The 24,289-nt window shown below is 41.5% G+C and overlaps 1 protein-coding gene across 1 annotated transcript; it reads right to left on the bottom strand.

Annotated features, from left to right (window-relative positions):
* Nucleotides 1-1,632: 1,632 nt before the first annotated feature.
* LOC139922036 (prolyl 4-hydroxylase subunit alpha-1-like) lies at nucleotides 1,633-22,355 on the bottom strand. Its single transcript, XM_071912473.2, has 15 exons — nucleotides 22,265-22,355; nucleotides 17,505-17,622; nucleotides 16,809-16,905; nucleotides 14,926-15,077; nucleotides 14,122-14,259; nucleotides 12,274-12,528; nucleotides 11,029-11,231; nucleotides 10,744-10,920; nucleotides 8,623-8,693; nucleotides 5,649-5,748; nucleotides 5,089-5,142; nucleotides 4,197-4,262; nucleotides 3,944-4,012; nucleotides 2,704-2,800; nucleotides 1,633-1,924 (listed from the first exon to the last, which is right to left on the bottom strand). Exons 2-15 carry the CDS (start codon nucleotides 17,596-17,598, stop codon nucleotides 1,854-1,856), a joined length of 1,644 nt encoding a protein of 547 aa, XP_071768574.1. The 5' UTR covers nucleotides 17,599-17,622; nucleotides 22,265-22,355; the 3' UTR covers nucleotides 1,633-1,853.
* Nucleotides 22,356-24,289: the final 1,934 nt, after the last annotated feature.

The following is a 24,289-nucleotide window of genomic DNA, read 5'->3' on the forward strand; positions in this document are numbered from 1 at the left end:
AGCAGCAGCAGCGTGGCAGAAAACAATAGAAACTGTCTGCCAAGAATTGATTGTTGCGTTGTTTTTGTTAGCGTCAGCTACTGGTGGACAGGTTTCATTCTGTATGCAGACAGAAACGAAGAAATGCACTCGGTGATACCACAATGCACAAAGTAACAGAAACACAAGACATGGGAGTGACGCATTAAATGACGTCGGTGCGAGGCTGTGGTGGGTAGATACTGGACTGGTTAGAGTTCAAAGGTCAGAGGGACACGACAGCAGACAGTATACAGGCAAAGTGACAGTTTCTTTTACTTCTGTCTTCACTGAAAACGCCGTCAGGCAGAATACACTGCTTCTGTTTTGGCTGAGAGTCGACGAGAGACTCACATTCAGACTATCATCTTATTTTTCTGACACTTAAGACACTTGGCTTATTTGATTTAGGCATCAAAACAGCGTCATGTTTCAGGTCTTGGCTACGACGGATAGCAACGTGAGATCCTGACGAGTCTTTTAAAATGAGTAAAAAAAAACAACAACTTTGTTTAGCAGCTGCTCACACACGTAGCATGGTAATATTGTAATTTTAGACTGAACAATGTCAGTAAATCTGTTCCCTGCTGAAGACGCTGAATCCCTACCGGCTCCACGGTCTCAGGAAAGATACGTACGTCGTGACCTGGACTGGACTGGTCTGGACTACAACAGGGCGGGACTGTAGCAGGGCATGAGTTAGGGTGAAAGGTCAGAGAGGAGAGGGACACAACAGTGCATCAACAGGACTAGGTGACACAAAAAAGATAAAAATGAAAGAGAGAGAGAGATGGAGAGAGATGGAGTGAGGAGACAGAGGCGGAGTGGAGTCAGTGTAACATTGTATGGTTGCCGTGGTAACAGTGTTTCTGATTTCCTCAAAAATGTTCAGAAGCAGAAAATAAAAACAGAATAGATGCTCAGATGAAGGCTTATGCCAAATCTCATCGGCTTGATAACAATAGTAACAGGTTAAAAAAAACAACAAAGTCTGAAGGTAATGTGAAGAGGAGACCGTACGTTCTTCACTAAAACAATCAAATAAAATAAAGTTGGTAAGGCAGGAAGCAAACGGCAGCTGCAGTGGTATTTTGTTGCTAGTAAAGTGAAATCTGTCGTACAAGTCCCATATTTTTCGGAGTGTGCAAAACCCACAAGAAAAAGGCACAGATGTTTTACAACACCGCAGATTAGAGTTAGACCGATACGTCAGGCCGATACTGACTTGTTTTAAAATATCAGATAGAGAGTCAATGTTCGTTTTATGTTTTGGTAAATTCTTCGTTTAAAAGGCAGTCAGGTATTCCCGGAGTTTCCTTTTCATCAGTCTGGGTTTCAGTGGAGAGTTTTAGTGTCCCATGATGGTTTTAATGCTGTTTCAGAGGCTTTTCCACCCTGATGAGAAGAAAATTCTGGAGTAAACACTGAAAACTGGTAATTTTTTGGTATGAAAATGATTTTTTTTTAAAAGATTCTGAATATTGGCACAAAATATCAGCTATCTAAAAATATAGGTATCAGCCTTTAAAATCCCGTATCGGTCAAACTCTACCACAGATGCAAAGGCTCACTCACACACACACACACACACTCAAACACTCTTACATTCACGCTATGTCAGAAACACACACACTCTTCAGATAAAAATAAATGTGTCAGATCACATGTGCAGCCACTGACTCAGGAGTCGAGCGCTGAGCTTGAAGGGAGGGAGGGAGCGGCGGCTGAGGAAAGGATCAAACGTGTGTGTGTGTGTGTGAGAGTGTGTGTGTGTGTGAGAGTGTGTGTTGGGGGTGTGATGAGGAGGAGGAGAAGGAGAGCCGGTGGGTCCGTTGTCAGGCCGTCTCGTCGAGGCTGCAGCGCCTTCTGAACTCCTGCCCCCGTTCATGGATCCACTTATTAGATACTGCAGAGAGAGAAAAGATAATAAATACAACAATCTTCTCATTTATTACATTACTTCTGCTATATATATATAAAATAATTTGTCAAAATGTAATAAAATGTCCCTCTATATGGGCCGAAAATGCAATAAAACATGTTAAAGTTACAAGCTGCCAGATAATGTGATAACATCTTCAGACTGTAAACTGCTGATTCATTCTCAGGAAAACATTTATTACAATATTAGGTTTTATTACTTTTTGGACTCACTAAGAGGGACAGTGCATTACATTTTGACAAGTTCGTATATTAAGCAACAATTGCTACATCTTCCATTTGTTTTGAACTGACTAGTCTTTCTGTGTAAAACTATCTTCTGTCATTTATCCTTTTCTTTATCATCTGAAATTCCTTTCATGTTGTTTCTGTTTGCCTTTCTAATTTTGTGTACATGGTCGACTTTGTGTTCCTTGTTATTTTAATTCTTGTCTTTGTCTTCAGACTGCATGTTAATTCATTTTGTTGTAGATGTTTTATTTTGTTTTATACCCATCTGGAAAAATTTAATTGGCTGATGACATTTCCCTGTGCTCCGTCAAAAGTTCAGCTAGTTTAAACTTTTTTTGACGGACTGGGTTGTGATATTTTTGCACACTGTCATCCGTCTCATTTAAATACATGGGATATTGTCCTTTTTTTGACGCATCACTAATGCTCATATGAACGCCGCCTAACTGAGAATACAGAAATAGTGATGAAACTCAAATAAACTTATATACAGGATCAGTGAAGTGAACTCACCCCACTTGTTGCCGACCAGAACAGGACAGGCGGCGTGTCTGGTCCGATAGTCTCCTTCTCCGCTGGGGAACAGATTGTACCAGAACACCGCCGTCCCCTGGGTGACACACAAGGAAACACTTTGCTTTACTTTGCTTTATTCCAGTGTAATAACTAGAGCTGCAATGATTAAATTCTATTAAATTAATCGCCAACTATTTTGATAATCGATTAATTGGTTTGAGTCATTTTTTTAAGAAAAATAAGTCAAAATTCTCTGATTCCAGCTTCTTAAATGTGAATATTTTCTGGTTTCTTTACTCCTCTATGACAGTAAACTGAATATCTTTGGGTTGTGGACAAAACAAGACATTTTAGGACGTCATCTTGGGCTTTGGGAAACACTGATCGACATTTTTCACCATTTTCTGACATTTTATAGACCAAACAACTAATCGATTAATCGAGAAAATAATCGACAGATTAATCGACAATGAAAATAATCGTTAGTTGCAGCTCTAGTAATAACCTTTGTATTACCGTCTGGAAAAGTATTGGAAGTACACGCTAGCTGATACTTAAAGTGGAATGTCGCCCATTTTCAGTAGTAAAATATGTCTCTCTCTACCCTTCAGGCAGAACGTTTTTCAACACAATGTAATGTCAGTTATCAAGTTTGGATCTAAAACCTGAACCTGGCGATTTGAATTCAAACTGAGCGTATTATTGATCTTCCGGTGTCCTGCCTCCCTCCTCTGTTCACCAACCCTGTCGTCCTCTAACCACGGCCAGCAGCCCTAACCAGTCACGTCTCAAACAGAATCAGTCACCTTTTAACATCTGGAGTGAAAAGTTAACCACAGTAGACAAACAGTGACACTAACTCTCTCTAGTTGAGCAACACAGCAGCTTCACTGTGCTTTATCCAGACAGCTTTTAATACTGGGTGTCTAGTCTATTCTCATAGTAGCATTATAAAGAGCTTTCAGGTGACATAACACACCTTCTGGCGGCCATATTGGAAGTCGTCACCTCTTGGTAGTAATAGCTGTGAACAGTTTTTGCCTAGAAACTGATAATTTTGCCACTGATCTGATCAATTTAGTGTTTAGATAATGTCAGCTTGTTAGCTAGGTAACCATAATAACCATAACAATTCTCCAATGTTCCTCCATGATGGAACCAGACGTGGTTTATAGGAGATTTGTGACACGACTGCAGAGCCTCTGCACCGGTCTAGTGTAGAAATGTTGCACTGTACCTTTTTGGGCCAGACAGCAGCTCCTACGTCTGTGAAGACTGTAGCTCCTCCTGACGCTACGTCACTCATCTGTAACACAGAGGAGGAGAGAATCAAGCTACAGATACAATGTAAAAGTCCCCCTTCATGTATTTATCCTGCATCTATCCTACTTTAGTACTATAAACAAAACTCAGACACTTTTAAAGAGAAGATATAATTAAATAAGGTAGGAAATGGTTAGAAGACAGAGATACATATATTATTTACTGACATAAAGGAGCCAGGTGGCGATGCGGTTTCCGGTGCCCAGCTCTTTGAAAGCGTCTGGCTCATCTTTCTGCAAAACCAGAGCAAGAGAATCAATTTTAATGAGGAAGCACATTTAGACCGGTGGTTCTCAACCTGCGGATCGGACCCCCCTGGAGGGTCGGGAAAAAGGATTTTTGGGGCGTTGAAGGAGTTGAGATGATTTCTTGGAACCTGAAAAAGTATATTTCCAATCTATATATTTAGTATAATGTTTTTAATCTTGTGCTAAAAGCCTTTATTCTTGTGAATAACAGCACTTCCAGTAATTAATCAAGTAAAATAGCTTAAAAAGGGAGTACTGAAAATAATTTGGTGTCAAAGTTCATCATCTTGTATGTGTCACGCCCGCAAGAAAGAATTCCAAGTAGGCATCGCTTTGTATTTGGGCATCGCAATCCGAAATGGTTGAGAACGACAAATTTAGACCAGTCATGGACATAGCTGGTGAATTTGCATCTGGATATCATTTCACAATAAGCTGCCCTTGTTTCTTCCTGCCTACTGCTTTGCACAGGATCAAGTTTTACACCAATATGAAGAGAAATTATTATAGAAAGAGCATTCAAAGGTAGCAACTAATATGCAAGGATCTCACAAAGAGCTGCTGGCCCAATGAAATGAGACACACTGTGTAGAGCTGACAATTCTGCTGTCCTACTGAATGCCAGAGTCAGTATTATAGTGACACACACACACACACACACACACACACACACACACACACACACACACACACACACACACACACACACACACACACACACACACACACACACACACACACACTATAGGGACCCGCTCATGCTGCTCATGTTTCCCTGACAGGAATAAACAGAGACATGTGTGTTATTTACCCGTCCAAAGTCGAAGTGAGGCTCGTACTGCCCTCCCACGCCATAGTTAGCCACCTGCACACACACACACACACACACACACAAAGTTACAAAACCAATGATAGATGCATGTACAAATAATACACAGGTCTGTATTACACTTTTAAAATCTAACAACCCTGGTCTGTACAGAAAGTGGGTCTAGGGAAAAGTCAAAGGGAGATGTTTTAAAGCTGAGATATTTCAGCGCTAAAATTGAAAACAGCTGTCAAGTAACAGCAGCTTGGCTTTCCCGGTGTTAAAGGGAAGACTGACTCCATTAACACCCACAGCTCATTAATATGGATACAGCCAAAGCTAATTTAAATTTATGTACTTTGCAACTTTTCCGTTTCCTCTCAACTCTCCTGTGGAGCCACAAACAGACTTTTTGGAGACATTTTGAGGGATGGAAGAGACTCATTATATATATATAGGTTCAAAATCACTGAACTTATCCTTTAAGAACTGCATTTTCTGTGCATGTAAACGTAGCCGCTGCCTGCCTGCTGGGTGCCGGGTGTTTACGGAGCGGCGGTTACCTGCAGCTCCTCGGCGGTGGTGACGTCCAGGCCGGTGATGTCCTCTATCCTCTGGTTGATCTTGTCCACCACCGGATGCTCATAGGCTGCGAGCCACGCACTGAGAGAAGAGAGGGGATTGCACTGTCTATCCGTACTATCGCATACTTAAAAAACATTTCCGTACGATAACTCACAGGTTAATGCATCGGAATAAAACAAATGCATCGTTAAGTGTTATTGAGCAAAGCGTGACGAGCAAAGGGAAACAGGTTTGAATGGAAAAGAGAGACAGGGAGAGAGAGAATGGGGTGCAAGTTGTGAAAAGGAATTGAAATTTGTGATTTGACTCAAATTTGCCTTTAGACTGAGCCTTATGTATGAGCTAAAACAAAATATATCAAGCCGTCACAGGATCAGACACACATGGAGTCAGACTGTGGCTGTATGTGTGAACCGGTCAGGACAGAATGGAGAAGAGGGAGTTACATTAATTACACTTCTTTTGAACGAAACTGAAGTTGACATTTTTTCCCCCCCAAAGGGATACTGAGGCTTTGTCCACACTAATGCGGATAAATTTGAGAATGCTGTTTTCGTGTCAAAGGTTTTTCAAAAGGTTGTTTACAGAGCGATCATGAAGAACGGAGTCCGTTAGCAAGTTAAGTTTATGAAAAAATGCCTAAATCAGTGAAAAGTGAAAAAGAGTCACGGTAGAGTTGTTCTCTAAGTTTGGGGCGGCTCTCCAGCCACAATCACCATTCCTTGAGCCGTTGAAACAACGGGTACAGCCTGGATGGATCACATGACAATGATGCACCTGAGATCACATGACAATCGCACATCAGCGTTTTCGAAAAGCCCCGTTTTCCCCATCCACGAAACCGGCATTTTTAAATCTATGCACTTGGGACTTGTGTTTTTGGAAAGCTCTGTTTTCGGTGGTCGAAAACGCTGTCTTAGTGTGGATGGAAGGCAGAAACGGAGAAATAAAGATGTGTTTTCAAATTTATCCGCATTAGTGTGGACTAGGAGTTTTAGAGGATGGAAACAACAGCAGTGGAATCTCAAAAAGGCTCAAAACGCTCACTTAGTTAAGACAAAGTGGAGTCTGATCTCAAGCTCCGGCGGTCTGACGCCGCCGTCGAGCCCCTTACCTCTTGGAGACTCTGTAATGGGCCGTGGTCAGTTTGCCTGTCTGACGGTCATGCACCGTGGCACGTCTTAGCTAGCCCGCCAATCACAATAGAGTTACACAGAGAGAGAGAGAGAGAGAGAGAGAGAGAGAGAGAGAGAGAGAGAGAGAGAGAAGAGACAGAGAGAGAGAGAGAGAGAGAGAGAGAGAGAGAGAGAGAGATGTCACTAGCTGACACAGAGATGTTGTCTGACCATGCTATAGTCAGGGAGGCAGCAGGGTGGTTTAGCGGTTACCGGACCGTCCCGTAACAGAAATGTCGCAGGTTCGACTCCTGCAACAGCCATGTGTCCTGCTCACATGTCCTTGAGCAAGAAACTGAACCGTCTACCGGCTCACCGCATTCAAAAGCATCAGCTGAATGCGGAAAAGTGTAAAAATGTAAAATGCATCTTAAAGAGTATCTAAACTCCAAACCCAAATCTGTGTAAAGATTTGGGTTTGGGGTTTAGATCCTCCTTAAAGGAAATGTTCAGTGATTTTATAAGCCTACCCTCTTAATCACTAATCAAGCCCCTCTTAGAATATGTTTTTACTTTAGAGTTGCGTTTCTCTGAAATCTGCAACCACCTCCTATTATCATTTGTTACCAGTGCTAACAAGCCAATGGGGTATGAAACTATGACTCTTAAAATCACTTGCAAGCCATTCCATACACTTCCATAGCTGTAGTAATAGTATGAATACGTAATAGAACTTGCTTGAATGGGATTTTGAATGCAATGGTTTCATACCCCACTGACTTCCTGTTAACAAATGCTAACAGAAGGCTGGTGCTGATTTCTCAGAGACAAAAACTCTGATTTAACAATGTTTTTGTTATAATAGTGGACATGGTTAGTGATAAACAGGATAGGTCTCTAAAATGACTGAACCTTCCCTTTAAGTGGAGATGCAGCGTGTCGACCATGCTGACTGATCTACAGCAGAGACATGAAGCTGTTATGAAGTTAGATCCCCCTGCTGCCTCCCGGGACGATGTTAAAGAGACAGAGTCAAACATTCAGTCCTTTGACTCCCTTTCCTTCCTTATAGAAATAAAGCAGTGGCATGATCCTTGGCAAGAGCAACAACTGGAAGCTAAGAGGAAGTATTACCTTTTTAATACCCCAAATATTAAAATAGGTTTATCTTGTGTATAGATACATATTTAATATCTATATTAAATAACATAGGGTTCCCACACCGTTTCACTGATGAAATTACAAAACTTTTCCATGACTTCTCCATGCCCCTTTGCAAGTTCCCATGGCCAAATTTTAATGAGACTGAATTAAAAAGTAATCATCAAACCATCAGCTACACTAACTTTAAGCATTAGTTTGTTTTTCACTTTAAAATAAAGGGTTGTTGTAATATTCCTCAACTGTTTCGGAGCCAGCCGCAGCTTCTTGTAACATTTTATAGTATTCAAGAAAATAAAAAGCATTAACTTCACTAAAGTAAAATTCCATGACTTCTCCAAAACTCTTCTCCCTTTTATCATTTTTCATCACTTCTCCAGGACTTGAAAACACTATTTTATAATTCCCTGACTTTTCCAGGTTTTCCAGGAGTGTGGGAACCCTGATAATAACTCTACAAGCCCTCATAGTAAACCTGTAAATAATTCTAATAATACAACATCCAGCTGTTTGTTTGTGTGCTCTTGCCAGGACTTCAGCTAAAACAGAGGGGGGAGGACAGGGTGCTGGATGCAGAGATGGGTGGGTGGGTGGGGTTCGGGGGGTCATGAGGGTAGGGGGGGGTGCTGCCTCCCCCCCCCCGGTCGGCGTCCCTCCTGGCCGGGCGTGGTCTTACCTCTTGCTGATGCGGTAGTGGGCCGTCTCCAGCACACCAGTTACGGGGTTGGAGATGGTGGCGCGGCGCAGCTGTGGAGCCAATCGGGCGACAGTTACAGGGAGACACACACCGACTCCCCGCCGCACCGAGACTCGCTCTCTGCTCACTACTGTCGCACCGTGCTGGAGCTTTTTGGCCCTGCTGAGCCCCTGTACTGTGGCTGTCTGTTTTCTGTTTTGTGGCATCGTGGGGTTTTGGCGAAATTGTTGTGTTGTTTAGGGCTGCAACTAACGGTTATTTTCATTATCAATTCATTTAGCGATTATTTTTTCGATTAATCATTTAATCTGTAAAATGTCAAAAATAATGACAAATGTCCATCACAAGTTACCAGAACCTAAAGTGATTCTTCAAATTGTTCACTTAGTCTGACCAGCAGACAAAAATCTTGGCATTTATGAAGCTGTAATCAGCAATTTTGGTTTGGTATTGGTTAAAACGGTTAATTCGTTATCAAAATTATAATCGATAAATTTTCTGTCAATCGACTAATCAATTCATCAACTAATCGTTTCAATACTACATTTGTTATTTTGAGTAGTGGAGAATGATATGGCGTCAGTTATGAAACTCCACTCACTAACAGATAAGGAAAGAGGGGAAACGTACACAAGCTCAAGGACCCACTCCCCTTCCCAGAATGCAACAGGAAGACCTAACCCTCCATACTGTATCTGTTCTGCTGCCGCGACTACTGAAGCTCTGACGCCAGCTAGTGGGAAAAGACGTCTACAGCACACTGAACGTCTGCCTGTCAGACTATAATCCTGATCATGATCATGAAGTCCAGGCGGTGCAGATAGTGTACTGATAGTTTACTAACGCTGCACGGCACTGACAAAAACCTGTGGATTTAGGAAATTTAGGAGAAGTGATGAGAATGCAGACACCAAAATCATCCATGTGTACCTTGTAGATCGTTTACTTCTCTGATCCCTGTTAAAACTAGCATCTGACTGACATTTTAATAAGGTGAAAGTTTAGGTTTTATTCTACGGCCTGTAGATTCATGATTTTTAAAAATGAAATATTATCATGAGCAACCAGGTATTCATCGCCAAAACACAGTGATTTTTGTTATTTCTGTACTCCTGTCTCCCATCACCTTCACTTCCTATGGAAACAGAGAAAGTAGTTCCTGCTAGTTCAAAAAAGTACACGCTTATATCGTGTTTCATGTAAATTTTACCAATCTCTTACACAAAACTACCAGACTTAGCCGCATATCATTTAAAATTACTTATCATTTAGCTTTCGAGCTGCTACAAGTTCTCATTTTCTCCGTTTTTTAGGTTATTGCTAGTCGCCTACTATCACTCAACATAGTGCAGTGGTTCTCAACGTGGGGTCCGGGGACCACCTGGGGTCCTTGAGATTGTTAAACTTTAACATTATTTAATTTACAAGAAGTTAACACAATTAGAGAATGTAGAAGAATGACTGTTCTGATCATAGTTTCTCTGTTATCTCTCTACCTGCAATACAGACAGTCATGGGATTCTGGACAAAATCATATCTGACAATAAAAATATTCTCAGATTTGGATAGAGACAAAATCTCATCAAATGGGGGTCTGTGGCCCTAATGTGGACTAAATTAGGGGTCCTTGATATGAAAAAGGTTGAGAATCACTGACATAGTGTACGCTAAAGTGTTATCATGGAGCACAGGAGCAAAAGATCTACCAGGGACACATGGATGATTTTAGTGTCTATGTTCTCATCACTTAACAATTTAAATCGACTAAAGGGCCAAATCTCCCAAAAACGTGATGTATTCTGTTAATATCGTGCCTTCAATATGAGTTTGATAATGCAAACAGCTTTTTCTACATAATTTCTTGTTTTGTGAATGAAAAAAAAATTTAATCCTTTGTCAGCTTTCCTCAGCTTTTATTCCTTTTCCCAGCATTCCTCTATCATATACGATCATTCTTGACTCACAGGAGTGTTTTGTGACATCTATCGTCATTGACGCTGCGGCTCTACGCTCCTTCCTATTGGACGGCTGCGAGGTATTGAAGCTCATTCTACTGTTGCGCTCACTGCAAGTCATTCTGGGTAAGAGCTGTGTACTCACCCTGGGTTTGGCCAGCTCTTTGACCTTCTCTATTTCCTTGTCCGACACGATGTTGTGGTACCGGAGGATGCGGGGGCGGTCCCACTCGTCCTCCTGCTTCACCGGACCAATCACGTACAGCGGGTGGCGGTTGTTGTCAAAGTAACGGCAGAACAAGCGGCTCTGCCTCCGAGGAGTCTGGGAGAAAGACAGAAAGAGAGAGAGAGAAAGTGAGAAGAAAAGACAGAAAAAGATGAATTCCAAAATCAACATTGTGTGTGTGTGTGCGTTTCCCTCGCTCCTCACCATCTTGATGCCCTCTCCGCGACACAGCTGTTCGTATTTCTTCCTCTCCGGCAGGTAGTCAGCGGGTCGGCCCTTGGACGTCTCCACCTGCCTCTTCTCCCTCTGCTCTCCCTCCTTCTTCTCTTTCTCCTCCGCCTTCTTCTGCTTGGCCAGCTGGTACTCAAAGTATTTCAGGTTGCCGTTCGCTCTCTGGTGGGCCGGGTCTGACGGGGCACGGGACAGTAACATGGTGAGTCAGTGAGGAGTAAATGGATTGCAAAGCACTGAGTTCTTATTTGAAACTTATTTACATGTTTTTATCCTTTATCCAAAAGAAGATAGATCGAGTAAGCATGCTATTTTTTTCACACACTCGCACTGTTAAGCCTAGGTCACACTACAAGACCGTTCAGCTCTTGTCGAGGGCAGTTCAGCCTCAAAAAGCTGTTCACACTACGCAATGGGACAAAGATGAACATGAGGGATCACACACACATTCTGTCATTCAAAACATTTTCCCAGTTGTCCAGAACAATTCACTGTTTATAAAATTACAATATATGTGTTGATCTAGGGTCACAAAATGCTAACCAAGGCTAACGGTAATTTCTGGGCTGTTAGCATTTTCTCACCCTCGATCAAATCACTTTTTTATAGTTTTGCAGTCGTCTGACAACAGAGACAGAAAGATCTGTCGGAGACAACAGCTGTATTGTGTTATTGTGTTACTAAATCAGTGATGACAGAGTCGGAGGAGACAGAAAGTTGTTTCTTAACATTGCTGGCAATGCTGAGAACTGACCTAAATGCTGCGGAAAGTATGTCAGCCATGTTTGTTAAAAAGGTCTTTAAAGCAAAAAAACAACAATCCAATTGTTCAGAACCAGGCAGTAAACCATAATTCTAGTTTTGGCTGGCATGCCACCATCTGGGGTCAATCCATCTGAACCGGGATTAAGAATAAGATTAAGAATAAGATTAAGATTGCACTTTATTGATCCCCTAGGGGAAATTCAGGATTGATTCTCATGTTAATAGATTACTCAGAATGACAGACCAGACTACCAGTTTGACACTAATGTTACATTACTTCTGATTGGTGGAACTACAAGCAGTTTGTGATTTGAATAACCAAAATGCCAACAACATGACAGGAACAAGCAACGACAGAACGGGAGAAAATGGAGCAGAAAACACAAGCAGCGATGAAAACTGGCTTTGACTGAGGCTGGATCTACTTCCTGTGTGTGTGTGTCTGGTACCCACCCAGTGAGAGCAGCCTCTTGGTCTGCTCCAGCGCTCTCTCCAGCTCCCCCTGCTGGTAGATGGAGTAGCTGAGGTAGTCGAGGATGGTGACGGCGTCCACGGCGGCCGACTCGTCGCCCCGGTCCAGCTGCTTGAGGGCCTGGGCCATCCACAGCTCCGTGTGGTAGTAGTCCGTCTCCGAGTAGGCGATCTTCCCCAGCTCGTAACAGTCGTCCACCGTCAGGGAACTCCTGAAGGAGCCGGAGGACGACGTGCCTGGGTGGAGGGAGAGAGAGGGAGACGACGGGATTGGATTTAAGTTCCCTTTTATGAGTTATGTTGGGGCTTAAACATTAAAAATAATCCTTTTTTTGTACCTTCTCTGATCAGCTCATTTCTTTCCCTAACTCTTTATCACACACTATCATTCTAGGGGAATTGCTATATATATATTTTTTTTATTTAAGATGCACATTATTGATCCCCGAGGGGAAATTCAGGTGTCACAGCAGCAATGTACAGTACAGTAGCAGAACAAAGTACAGGGAAGGTAATAAAAATAATAAAATAAAAATAGTGCAGAAAGGATATAGGTAATATACATAAACAATATAAATAACATAATAATATACAATATAAAACGATTAAAAAGTGTCTCAATGTCCAAAGTGTCTGACTGGTGTTATCCAGTGTAATAAAAACTCCTGTGTAAATAATTATAAATAATTATTTATCATATTATTACTATATACATTTTATCGACTAGAGCACTTGCAGTTCTTACTAGGGTTTGACCGTTATTGGTTATTGAAGGCTAATATCGATACCAATATTTTTTGACTGAAATCCGATCTTTTGTGCCTTTATTTAATGTCTTTACATTTGACCATTTACATGCCAAAAAATTACAATGCTTGTAATATTGGTTATCTAGGAATTTAAGCTTATTCTACAGTTGCTCTCACTGTGACATTCTCTGCATACGAGTGTCTGCTAAATGGCTAAAATGTAAATATCTAAATATCCATGATGCATGAGAATATACACTTTGGTCATTGAAATAGTAGTTAGGTAACACTTAAGGTGAAGTGTTGCTCATAAGGCCATCATCATACCATACGGTCAAAAAACAGCATGTGTCACCCTGCTACCCGTCTCCACCACTCAACACACCGCCCAGTGTGCAAGACGGGTATCATGTTCACAAGTGTACAGACATTAATAAAGATGACCAATGTCCAATTTTTTGTATTTTCATTTTATTAGTATTACTGATTTTTTTTGTACTTTCTTCCGTTTTTTGTATTTTAATGACTCAAAGTACAGTGTCCTTTGGTGACTTGAAAGGTGCTTATAAATAAAATGTTATATTATTATTATTATATTAATAATAATAATAATAATAATAATAATAATAATCTCTACATCCCAATCCTGATTTGTTGATTTTCGACTTCTGATGAATTCTGCTGCTGCAATGACACAATTTGCCCATTGGAATTAAATTAAATTTCTCTCTCCTCTCCTCTCCTCTCCTCTCCTCTCCTCTCCTCTCCTCTCCTCTCATCTCCTCTCCTCTCCTCTCCTCTCCTCTCATCTCATCTCATCTCATCTCATCTCATCTCCTCTCCTCTCCTCTCCTCTCCTCTCCTCTCCTCTCCTCTCCTCTCATCTCCTCTCCTCTCCTCTCCTCTCCTCTCCTCTCCTCTCCTCTCCTCTCCTCTCCTCTCCTCTCCTCTCCTCTCCTCTCCTCTCATCTCATCTCATCTCCTCTCCTCTCCTCTCATCTCATCTCATCTCATCTCCTCTCCTCTCCTCTCCTCTCCTCTCCTCTCCTCTCCTCTCATCTGATCTCTTGGTTCTCCTCACCTGGCAGCTCTCCGGTGGAAATAACGTTAGTGTCCAGTTTGTAGGTGTCCTGCAGCCTCATCAGGGCCTTGGCGGCGCCCGTCTGGTCGTCGTCGTTGGGGAAGTGCTGCCTCTGGATGGTCAGGTTGGAGATAAACCCTGATAAACACAGCAGAGGAACAACACACACACACACACACACACACACACACACACACACACACACACACACACACACAGGAAAACAATGAGCACTGACAGAAAAATCAATGCTTTCAGATGGAATGGGAAATGTTTTACGAGTCTGTGATTAAATGTAAGGACTGTGTGTAGATGCATTCATGACTTTTTGTCCTAGCCTACATACAGTATATATGCTGGCAGGCTTGGTTGAGATTTGTGTGTGTATGTGTGTGTGTGTGTGTGTGTGTGTGTGTGTGTGTGTGTGTGTGTGTGTGTGTGTCTCTGCAGACATGTCAGTTTGTATTAGCCTGTATTTGCGCTTGCAGGTTTTGTTGCTGATGATGTTTGTTTATCTGCAGGCACATGTGTGTATGCATTACGTGTCTGTGTGTGTGTATGCTTTTTACGTCTGTGTGTGTGTGTGTGTGTGTGTGTGTGTGTGTAGGGGTTAGGGTGTGTGTGTGTGTGTGTGTGTATGTATGCATGTTTTTTATGTCTGTGTGTGTGTATAAGTACATGTATGTGCATGCATACCAATTTATATTAGCCTTTATTTACAGTATGTTCACAGGTTTTTGTCGCTGTGTATTTACTGTCGCTGCGCACTGGGCTGTGTGTGTGTGTGTGTGTGTGTGTGCGTACCGTCAGACATGTCGGTGAGCACCAGGTTCTCCAGTTCCCCCCACTCTGTGTTGAGCCTCTTCATCAGTTTGAAGGCGTTGACCGGGTGCCCCAGGAAGCCCTCGGGGTCCTGGGTGGCTGTCGCTGATAGGACGTCCAGCTTCTCCGCCCACCTGGACACACACACACACACACACACACACACACAAGCATAGATATAGGTAGTGTACAAATAGACATACATGCTCAAACACACACACACACACACAACAAACAACAACAAACAAAACTCACGAGCAGAGATAGAGGCTACTACAAACGCTTGCATGTTCAAACACACTCACACGCTCCCACAAATCCCACACACACCTAAAACACACACTCTAGCTGAGGTCAAAGTAAACACAGCTCCACTCAAAGCCCGGCCACACCCTGAGGAAAGTGGATACAACAGAAAGAGAGCAGAGGACCGGGTCTTTTCCAGCCCGTTCTGTGGTTAGATAGCGTTACGAGGCGAGACGATATCCACTTTCACCTTTTACAAAACAAGATATCAGGGCTTTGTTTGATACCAGTCTGCGCTGTGCTAGATATTTCCAAATTACAAGCGATGCGGCTTTTCCTTGGAGGGAACGTTGTAACAAGAATCCCTGTCCCACAAATCAAGCTGCATCTTGAAGAAAAATCTTTCATTTGATTCATCTGATGAAATCTGAAGCACCGGCAGCTCATTCTCTCTCCCCCAAATGTATTGTTTTGAATATTTTTATGCACTGAGAAAACATTTCTATAGCAAATTCAGTGTCTGTGTGTATCGCAATTCATATCGCGATCACAATATTCAGCAACATGGTCTAAGGTGCGTACCAGGTAACTATGACAACGTCCTGAGTTCAAATCCGACCCGGACCTTTGTCGCATGTCATCCATCTCTCTCTCTCTCTCTCTCTCTCTCTCTACCCCAGTCTTTCCTGTCTCTCTCAACTCTAAAATGCAAAAATGGCAAAAAAAAACATCATCATCGCCTCCCTGGAGGTTTATTCTTATGAAACCTGAACCACAGCCTTACACAGGGCAAGAAAGAGCTTTTTGTTTACTATCTGGGGAATCCAAAACTTCAGACGCCTCTTTCATCCATTTATCACCCACCTAGATTTTTATACAACAGAGCAGAGATTAACAATAAAGGACGGTTGGTGACCTGCCAGAGGCGATGTCACGATGATCAAACGCATGGGTGTTGAGCTACTTTTCTCATAATTTCTCCCTGAAAACACATTGGAGAATCATTTTTATAATTGATTTTTACTTGAGTCTATCTGGCCCCTACATGCAAATTTATTTTTAACATGGGAACCTATGTTTACACTAGTTTTTTTGTGAAAACTGATACAATCAGAGACCCCTTGTGACTGACTACTAAAAATAGTATGATACAAAAATGGCAAGAATATGTGCTTTGATCTGGTATAAATCTGATATTTAGTATGTTAAATTAATATTAAACTAATTTTTGTGATTTTTTGCATTTCTAAAAAAAAATAAAAAAATTTGTCTACCAATAAAGCCGTGAAGAATATGTGAAATCAAAAATGTTGATTTTGGTATGTACAGTATAGCCACATGCCTTGACAGTTCTCTCTGCAAATCTTGTATTTTTACCTCTAACAGAAAAAAATCTGTGTGTCTACTAAATTTAGTGTGTTAAGGAAATGCTCCTTAACACACTAAATTTAGTAGTTAGTCATTAATGGGTTAAAGAAAACAAACTGTAGGTGTGATCAGACCCTAACTTGCCAGGCACAGACCAAACTGAGCAGAATATTCGATACCATGGAAAGTATCGCGATATTCACGAAATATCGCGATGTTCGATATCATCCAAGTCAGTAGAGGCGTCTTACTTTTTGACTTGCTCCAGTTTGCTCTCCTCTGCTCTGATGTAGTCCTTCAGGGACGTGACCAGGTCCTTCTCTGTGAACAGCAAGTCAGTCATCTGGCCTGGGAACACACACACACACACACACACACACACACACACACACACACACACACACACACACACACACACACACACACACACACACACACAGAGAGAGAGGGATCTAGTTATTACTGGTACAGTTGCAAGCTAGAGCAGCATCAAAGGGCCTCTTTCACACCAAGCATGACTTGTCTGTCTCTTCTTCTCTGGTGTTCATGTCAGCTAAAAAAGCTGAATATGAGCATCGGTCCAGACTTCCTTTTGTTATGTTAGGCTTCCCAAGCACGAGGAACTGCTAGATATCATTCCTGACTTAAAGTTCAGCCAAACAAACCGAACTGAAGGAGGAAGCGCTGCAGAGTTCAAATAAACCGCCGCCTGCAGACGTGCTTGGTGGGAGCGCTGCCTCAGAAGCATGAAAGAGACGCATGACAGGGAAAAGACAAACAAGCTTTTCTCTGTAATATTAAAGGGTGCACAAAGTCGAACATTTGCAACAATTTCCTCATATTTCCTACACATTTCTCAGCAGATAACATCCAGGGGACAGCGGAGAAATGCGGCCTACGGATGAATGAGTGGGAAAAAAAAGATCGAGCGGAGACGCTTTACTCACCGATGGAGGTGAAGAAGTCATTGTGGGCGGAGGAGGAGGAGGGAAGCAGGAAATAATGGATCAACACCCACCAGCAGACAGGAGTCTGGGCCATGTTACCTCCAGACTGTACAGCAAACTGCAGGGAGAGAAAGGAGAGGGACAGAGATGATGATGATGATGATGAAGACACCAAACCTCAGTACATATCCCAAAGAAACAGAATTCATAACTCAAAGTAATTGAAAATGTCCCTGTAGGTTATTTCAGGCCACTTTCGTACATCATCCACCCAATCAGTAACAGTAGATGGATGCGGTACAGTTACACCATTCGATCGCTGCAGTTTAGATGATTTATTTTCCCGTATTTCATTCATCGTTTCCATACTGACGAGCAAGCAGACAAGCTAGCTGGCATTTAACCAGAAGGATGATTATAAGTGCGTTCGAATGGGAAGATAGCAAAGTGGGCGGAGCAGCATGAGGTGAATAAGGAGAAAAAGCAAACTTTTTTTCTGCCACTCTTGAGAAAATATGGCATAGTAACTTGGGTTAGACTGATATATCTGGACTGATATTGGCCTTTAATTAAATATCTATATCAGTGTCTCCACCTCTGATATGATGGAGCTTCCTCCTGACCACAGACACAGAAAAACAGACTGGAAAACCTGACATGACATCTGATTTTCTGACGTTTTGTCTACTCATTTAACAGTTCAGTGTCAGCCTGCCTTAAAGAGCTGCTAACAAAAAATGTCTTCAGTCTGGGTTTCAATGGAGAGTTTTAGTGTCCCATGATGGTCTGACTGCTGCTTCAGAGGCTTTTCCACCCTGACAAGTAGACAATTCTCGAGGAAACTCTGAATACTTGCATTATTATTATTTTTGCATGAAAATGCTCCAATTTAAAGAAACTGAATATCGGCACAAAACATTGGCTATCGGCAGTCTTAATACAAAAACATCACTATCAGCTTTTAAAAACCCCTATCGGTCAAACCCTGACAGAAACCAGTGCTGCTTGTCGATGGTTCAAATCTCCCTCTCCCCTGTGTAGTTATGCATCAGATTAGGAGTTTAATGACATGCATCAATTAATTGGGGGCCTACAGGGTAGGGCTGAACGATTTTGAAAAAATATCTAATTGCGATTATTTTGACTGATACTGCAATTGCGATATGATTTGCGATATTAGAGGGAATGATCATTTTTACATCATTATTCTCATTTTCATTGAAAAACGTATTAAAATGACTATGGTGTGATTTTTGCGGGGATCTGTACCAAAGATGTTTTCTTAAGTCTGTAGAATATGATGTGTAGGCCAGGACATCCCTGCAGCACCACAATATTTAATTTAAAATGGTATTTTGACACACATTTCGCCTTTAACAAATATTGCGCCTCCTGCGATTTGAAAATTGCAGTAGGCCATATTGCGATTTTGATAAAATTTCGATTAATTGTTCAGCCCTAATACGAAGGAATGACCGTGACTTCCCTGTGGATCTTCTGCCAAACTGTTGCCAAAAAAAAAGACGTGGTGCCTTTTGGATTTTTACCCTGAAAGAGTCTGAACTATGAGCTTCATCTGAAAATAATCCTATAAAATATTCTGTGCTATGGTTTGAATGTGGCCCTATGTTCTGTTTTCTAGCTGCATTTGACCCTATTAGTCTACAGTGCACGTCTCATTCTTCCTCCTTTTCTTCCCTCTACTTCCTTACTAAGGAATTATTTTCAGGCTCCACCCAGGTTTGGATGTGATATTGCTTTCTGTCTTGTATAGCAGTACAATGAAGGAATCGCCTTATATAGCTTTGCCACTTACATTTTACACTCTATATGATATATATCTATTGTGTGTAAACTTCTGGTAGAGACGCTGGTATTGGTATTTATATGATGTCTTTACTGCATGTTCCATTTCTACTTTTCCAGGCTGCAACCAAGTTCTGATACCACAAGTTTTTTGTTTTGGTAGTTTTTGATTGAATTGTTCTTGAAATATATATATGTAAATACTGCCATGATGTGAAGTATATATCTATTTCTTACATGTACATTTGTATTCATAATGCTTATGCTAATGGGGAGTCATTTTGGGCGTAATCTGATTGGTGCATGCGGATCCACAGAACCTACACAAGACGGTTTCTCCCATTCGTTTGAAGATAACCTGAGGAAGGTCTTTCCACTGAAATGTTCCTAACAAAATGAGCTGAAAGTGAATTGGACAGAGAGCCGGAGTCTTTTTCCTTTCAGAAGCTGATAAGACCTCCTGCAGCCAGGCAGTGAGGTCGTTTCCCCAGACATGAGACATCTGGACAGATACGAGAGCAGCTGCAGCTCTTATCCTCACCTTGTCCTAAACACAGCTGGGACCAAACCACTGAGCTCAGAGCAGCGAGGTTAGGAGTCGCTCTTGAGTTAAGTTTCTCGTTTTTCTTAACTTATTTAGCTTCTTACTGCTGTTTCTTTTGGAGACAACTTGTATTTTCAGGGCTTTCATGTGGTTTGGCACACACTTTTATATAAAGTTCCATCTGTTTTTAGTTCAGTTTTAGTGTTTGTCTCTTCTATTACGTTTTTATTCCTATTTCTATAATTATTTTTTGTATTTACTCAACTCTATTTTATTTGTTTAATTGTGGTACTTTTACATCACTGTCTCTTTGGGTTTTATTGTATGTAAAGCACTTTGTAAACATTGTTTTTAGAAAAGTGCTATACAAATAAACAAATAAAGTTATTATTATTACCTATTCTATATATCCTAACCTACCTGATACCACCAACCTTAGACCCTCCATGCATACAAAAAACAAACAAAAAAGAAAGAAAGAAAAAGGAAAAAAATAAAACCTTGTTAGGGAAAAAAATGGAAGAAACTGGACTCTCTCTCTCTCTCTCTCACACACACACACACACACTTCCTCCTCCTTATCGGCCCATATGTTTAACCCCCAGGTATTTATTTACGATGTGTTTTCAGACAGCAGAGCACTACAGGTTCACATCAGGCTCCCAGTCTGTCTTTACTGATCTGAGCTCTGAATCAGCCTCTCTCCCCCCCAGCTGTCATCACACAGCGGGGGGTCCCCAAACTTCCTCATGTCAAACACCCCCAAGTGGCGACACTTTAAAGGTCACGGACCCCCATTTTAATAAAGGTTTTGTCCCCTGAGAAGAGTTTTGTTGTGTCTAAACCGTCGGTGAGGAGCAGTTATTTAACAGAGAGACACGTCTGATTAAAATAACTATTTGTTTACATTCCCTCCGAGTTTTAACTTCTAGTGAATGTAAACTGATACTGAGATTTTTAGACATGACATCGCATGACAATGACATATTCAACATCTCGCTGTTTGACCTTTTTAAATGGCAAAATATGACAAGTATTCAGTGTTTCCTCCAGAACTTTCTGCTTGTCAGGGTGAAACAGCATTTAGAGCATCGTGGGACGCTAAAAAACTCTCCACTGAAACGCAGACTGATGAAATCCTTTTAGTGTCAGCAGCTCTTTAAAAGGCAGAGTGACCCACCACAACTATTCAATGGTAGAGAAACTCTGGGATACGTTACTGCCTTTAAAATGAAGAATTAATTCACAAGTTAATTTCACAATTAAATGAATAAATATAGAACGTGTTGAGAAAATCACATTTCATTGCAGGTTTTACAGCTTGTTTTTCTCTAGCTGTGTTCAGGAGGAACCTGCATCATATCAGAGATGGACGACACTGACTGACTAATATCAGATATTTAATAAAAACCCAATATATCGATCTAACCCTTGGTAACTCAAGACATGGGGACTTCAGGAATGCACTGAAACTACTGAAATGAACCAGCTTACATGAAAACAACACCAAATCATCTCTTTTAAATCCACCTCCCTTTGCCAGCTGTGGTTTGCCTGCAGCCTAAATAACCCAACAGACAGAGAAAAAGTCAAATTGTATAGCAGGCAACTTGTCCTGACATAACCCAGTGACTAGGAATGTCTAAACTGGGAGTTTTACACCCTGCCACGTCCTCCCCCCTCCCAGTGGTGTGTGTGTGTGTGTGTGTGTGTGTCCATCAAAACCCATTCACCTCTTCCCAGGGTCAATAGAAAGCGTTTATATTGCTGTTTCAAGCACAAAACCTTAAAAAAAGAAACTTGAATCTGCTGCATGGCTTCAAGAAAAAAAAACCCAGCCCTCAAACCACAATGTTTCCCGGTAAGAGTTTGAACTCTTGATCTGTCAACATTGCTGGAATACCTCACATTACTGTACTGTACTGTATCGTAGGTGTATTAATGTCAACAGTTTGTTTCAGAGCAGCGAACAGTCACATTTTAAAAACAGTTGAAACTAGCTAAAAGTTGGGCCTGCTGGGCTACTTAGCAAGCAAAAACAATCACGGCTCTGTCCAGGTTTCCAACGGTTCCACTTCAAATTTCAACTTCCAGTTTTTGTCAAGAAGCAACGAAAAGATCGAATATAAAGCAAGCAAGTAAAAGCAATGTTGTATTTAGCTAGGATTTGCACGAAATGACAGGCAACCCAGCTGATATCCCGTTGAAATCACACTGGCTAATAACGGTGCGGTGGTGAAACCCTGAAACCCTCAAAGGGGGCAGGCAATATGAAATAAGTGGCCGAAATAGCCGAGGAAATTTCTAGATGGACTCGAGCCCGACTGCACTCCAAGTCAGTCTGAGTTTCATTTCACCCAGTCTTCACAAAACAGACACAAAACAAGACATGATAACAGACATTTTTTACCGTATTTATCGCTGTGGCGAACGGAAGAAACCGGAATTCCCACGTCGTTTACGAGCTCAGTCCGCCGAATCCCCGAACCCCCTGTACTGTTACACTAGTGTCAAGCTAGCCACATATAAAACATACGACTTCCGGTCCTGACTTTCAAAATAAAACCTTCCCAACTAACGTGTTGAAATGTTTTGGAGTACTACTAACTAAGTATCAAAGCGAAAATAAATAATATATTTAAGGAATAATCTGTGCTAAGTGAAAATACAATTTTGGACATGTCCTTTTGATAGCATATATTCATATATCTCAGGCATTTCAGAAGGATGTCTACTATCTCGAAAAAGTCAAGTTTTCACAACATCTGTTCCTAATGAAGGCTATAGTATGGGAGCTCCAATACAAGTCAGCCAGAATAAGCCACCACTGAAATGCCCTGTGCTTGCCATATTTAGTTTTACTCTAAAATACTTATTCTTTTTGTTGTATTTTTTATTTCAAAAGTGAAGATCTTCTTCTGTCTATCTCTGGCTAGCTTGACGCAGCTGACTTTAAACGGAGGATTTCAGTGTCAAGTAGCAGCAACACCAACAATACCACTTTCCTATAAGAAAATGTTAGAGTTTTCAAAATAAAAGTCCCAGAGCTAGAAAAGGGGTGGTGGTGGTGGTGGGTTCACACTATTCCGCTTTATACGCAGATATGTTGGTCTAACCCTTGCTACTACTGGGAGAAACAAGGGACTTAAAACCCAAACTGCAGCTGGAAAGCAATTTGTGCTGGTGATTTTGGTTCAAGTTACTGTCAAAGACTGTGGAAATCTGGGTCAGTGGTTTGTCTTGTGTTCCAAGCACCCGAGGGTGACAGGTTGTTTGTGTAGGGTTAAAGGAAAAAGCCATCCTATACCATAGGCCCCTGGGCACAGATACCTACTAAGGGTTAACCTTTTGACAACCCCCAGAGAAGGAGCGTAAACTTGTTGCTTTCAGTCAAAGGTGGGGTATGGGCAGATAATTAGTTTGAGATTGTGATCATTCAGCTGTGTGATATACAGTATGTGCAGGTGGAGAGATACTGATAGTATAGTAGCAGCAAAAGAGTGAGAGTTTTTCCAGTTGTGAAAAAGTGAGAGTGGAGAGAGAACAATGTAGAGACAACAAGTGTTTTAGGGTGGCTTTTTCAAAACTGGCTAAAAAGCGGCCTAAAATAAGGATGAGAAATCAGTATACAAATGATGTAATTACACAAATCTTGATTAACTGCTGTCACAGCAATCTACCCACAGCCAAAACCCAAAGCTTTCACTAACTAGCATACCTGTCACTCACAAATGACAAATCAGGGCTTCACACAGTCTGTTAACCCAGGATCTGCATCAGCTGCCAACAGAGGTGTGACCAAGTCAACTCTGCTCGAATCCCAAGTCAGTCTCAAGTCTAAATGTAGAACAGCAAGTCAAGTCAGAACAAATCAAGAGTCCAGTATCAATTTAATATCTTAAAAAAAACTAAATATCTAGGACTTTTCAATGCAATATGGTTTTAATAGGATAAAAACTTGGTAAGAGCATCATGAGTTTGATTTCTATAATCAGTTTCAACTTCAATAAATTCAATCATTCCATACAAATTCAGAAAACAGAATTTAAATTCAGTCGTCTGCTGGAACAAAGTCAAGACTTTAGAAACCTTTTCAAGTCATCAAAGTACAAGTCAGAGTCGAGTCCCAAGTCACCAGAACCCAAGTCAAGTCAAGCCTCAAGTCTTCTCTTCATGCATCAAGTCAAGACTCAAGCAATTTAAACTGTGACTTGAGTCTGACTCGAGTCTAATCACCTTCACACTGCTGCTGCCGCTCAGCTCGGCTCTAATGACGCTCTCTACTGTCTTCACTGTCATTTCAGATGAAGCTTGTATTGTGTTAAAGGCTTTTCAGGTCGCTCTGTGGACAGATCCAAGCAGGAACGCTGCAGATTTGGCAGGGAGAACAAACAAACCCCCCATAGGTTCTGTAGTGGCTATTTGTCCATTGATT

This window comes from Centroberyx gerrardi, chromosome 20 (assembly GCF_048128805.1).
Source record: "Centroberyx gerrardi isolate f3 chromosome 20, fCenGer3.hap1.cur.20231027, whole genome shotgun sequence".
Taxonomy (NCBI): Eukaryota; Metazoa; Chordata; class Actinopteri; order Beryciformes; family Berycidae; genus Centroberyx; species Centroberyx gerrardi.

What these genes read in the sequence shown, in the direction of transcription:
- LOC139922036 (XM_071912473.2), bottom strand. Translation starts at nt 17,598, where the DNA reads ATGGCCCAGACTCCTGTCTGCTGGTGGGTGTTGATCCATTATTTCCTG. An exon ending in TTCCACCGGAGAGCTGCCAG is followed by an intron (nt 12,529 to 14,121) that starts GTGAGGAGAACC and finishes CCCTCCACCCAG; the next exon opens with GCACGTCGTCCTCCGGCTCC. An exon ending in CCACCGCCGAGGAGCTGCAG is followed by an intron (nt 5,143 to 5,648) that starts GTAACCGCCGCT and finishes GTGTGTGTGCAG; the next exon opens with GTGGCTAACTATGGCGTGGG.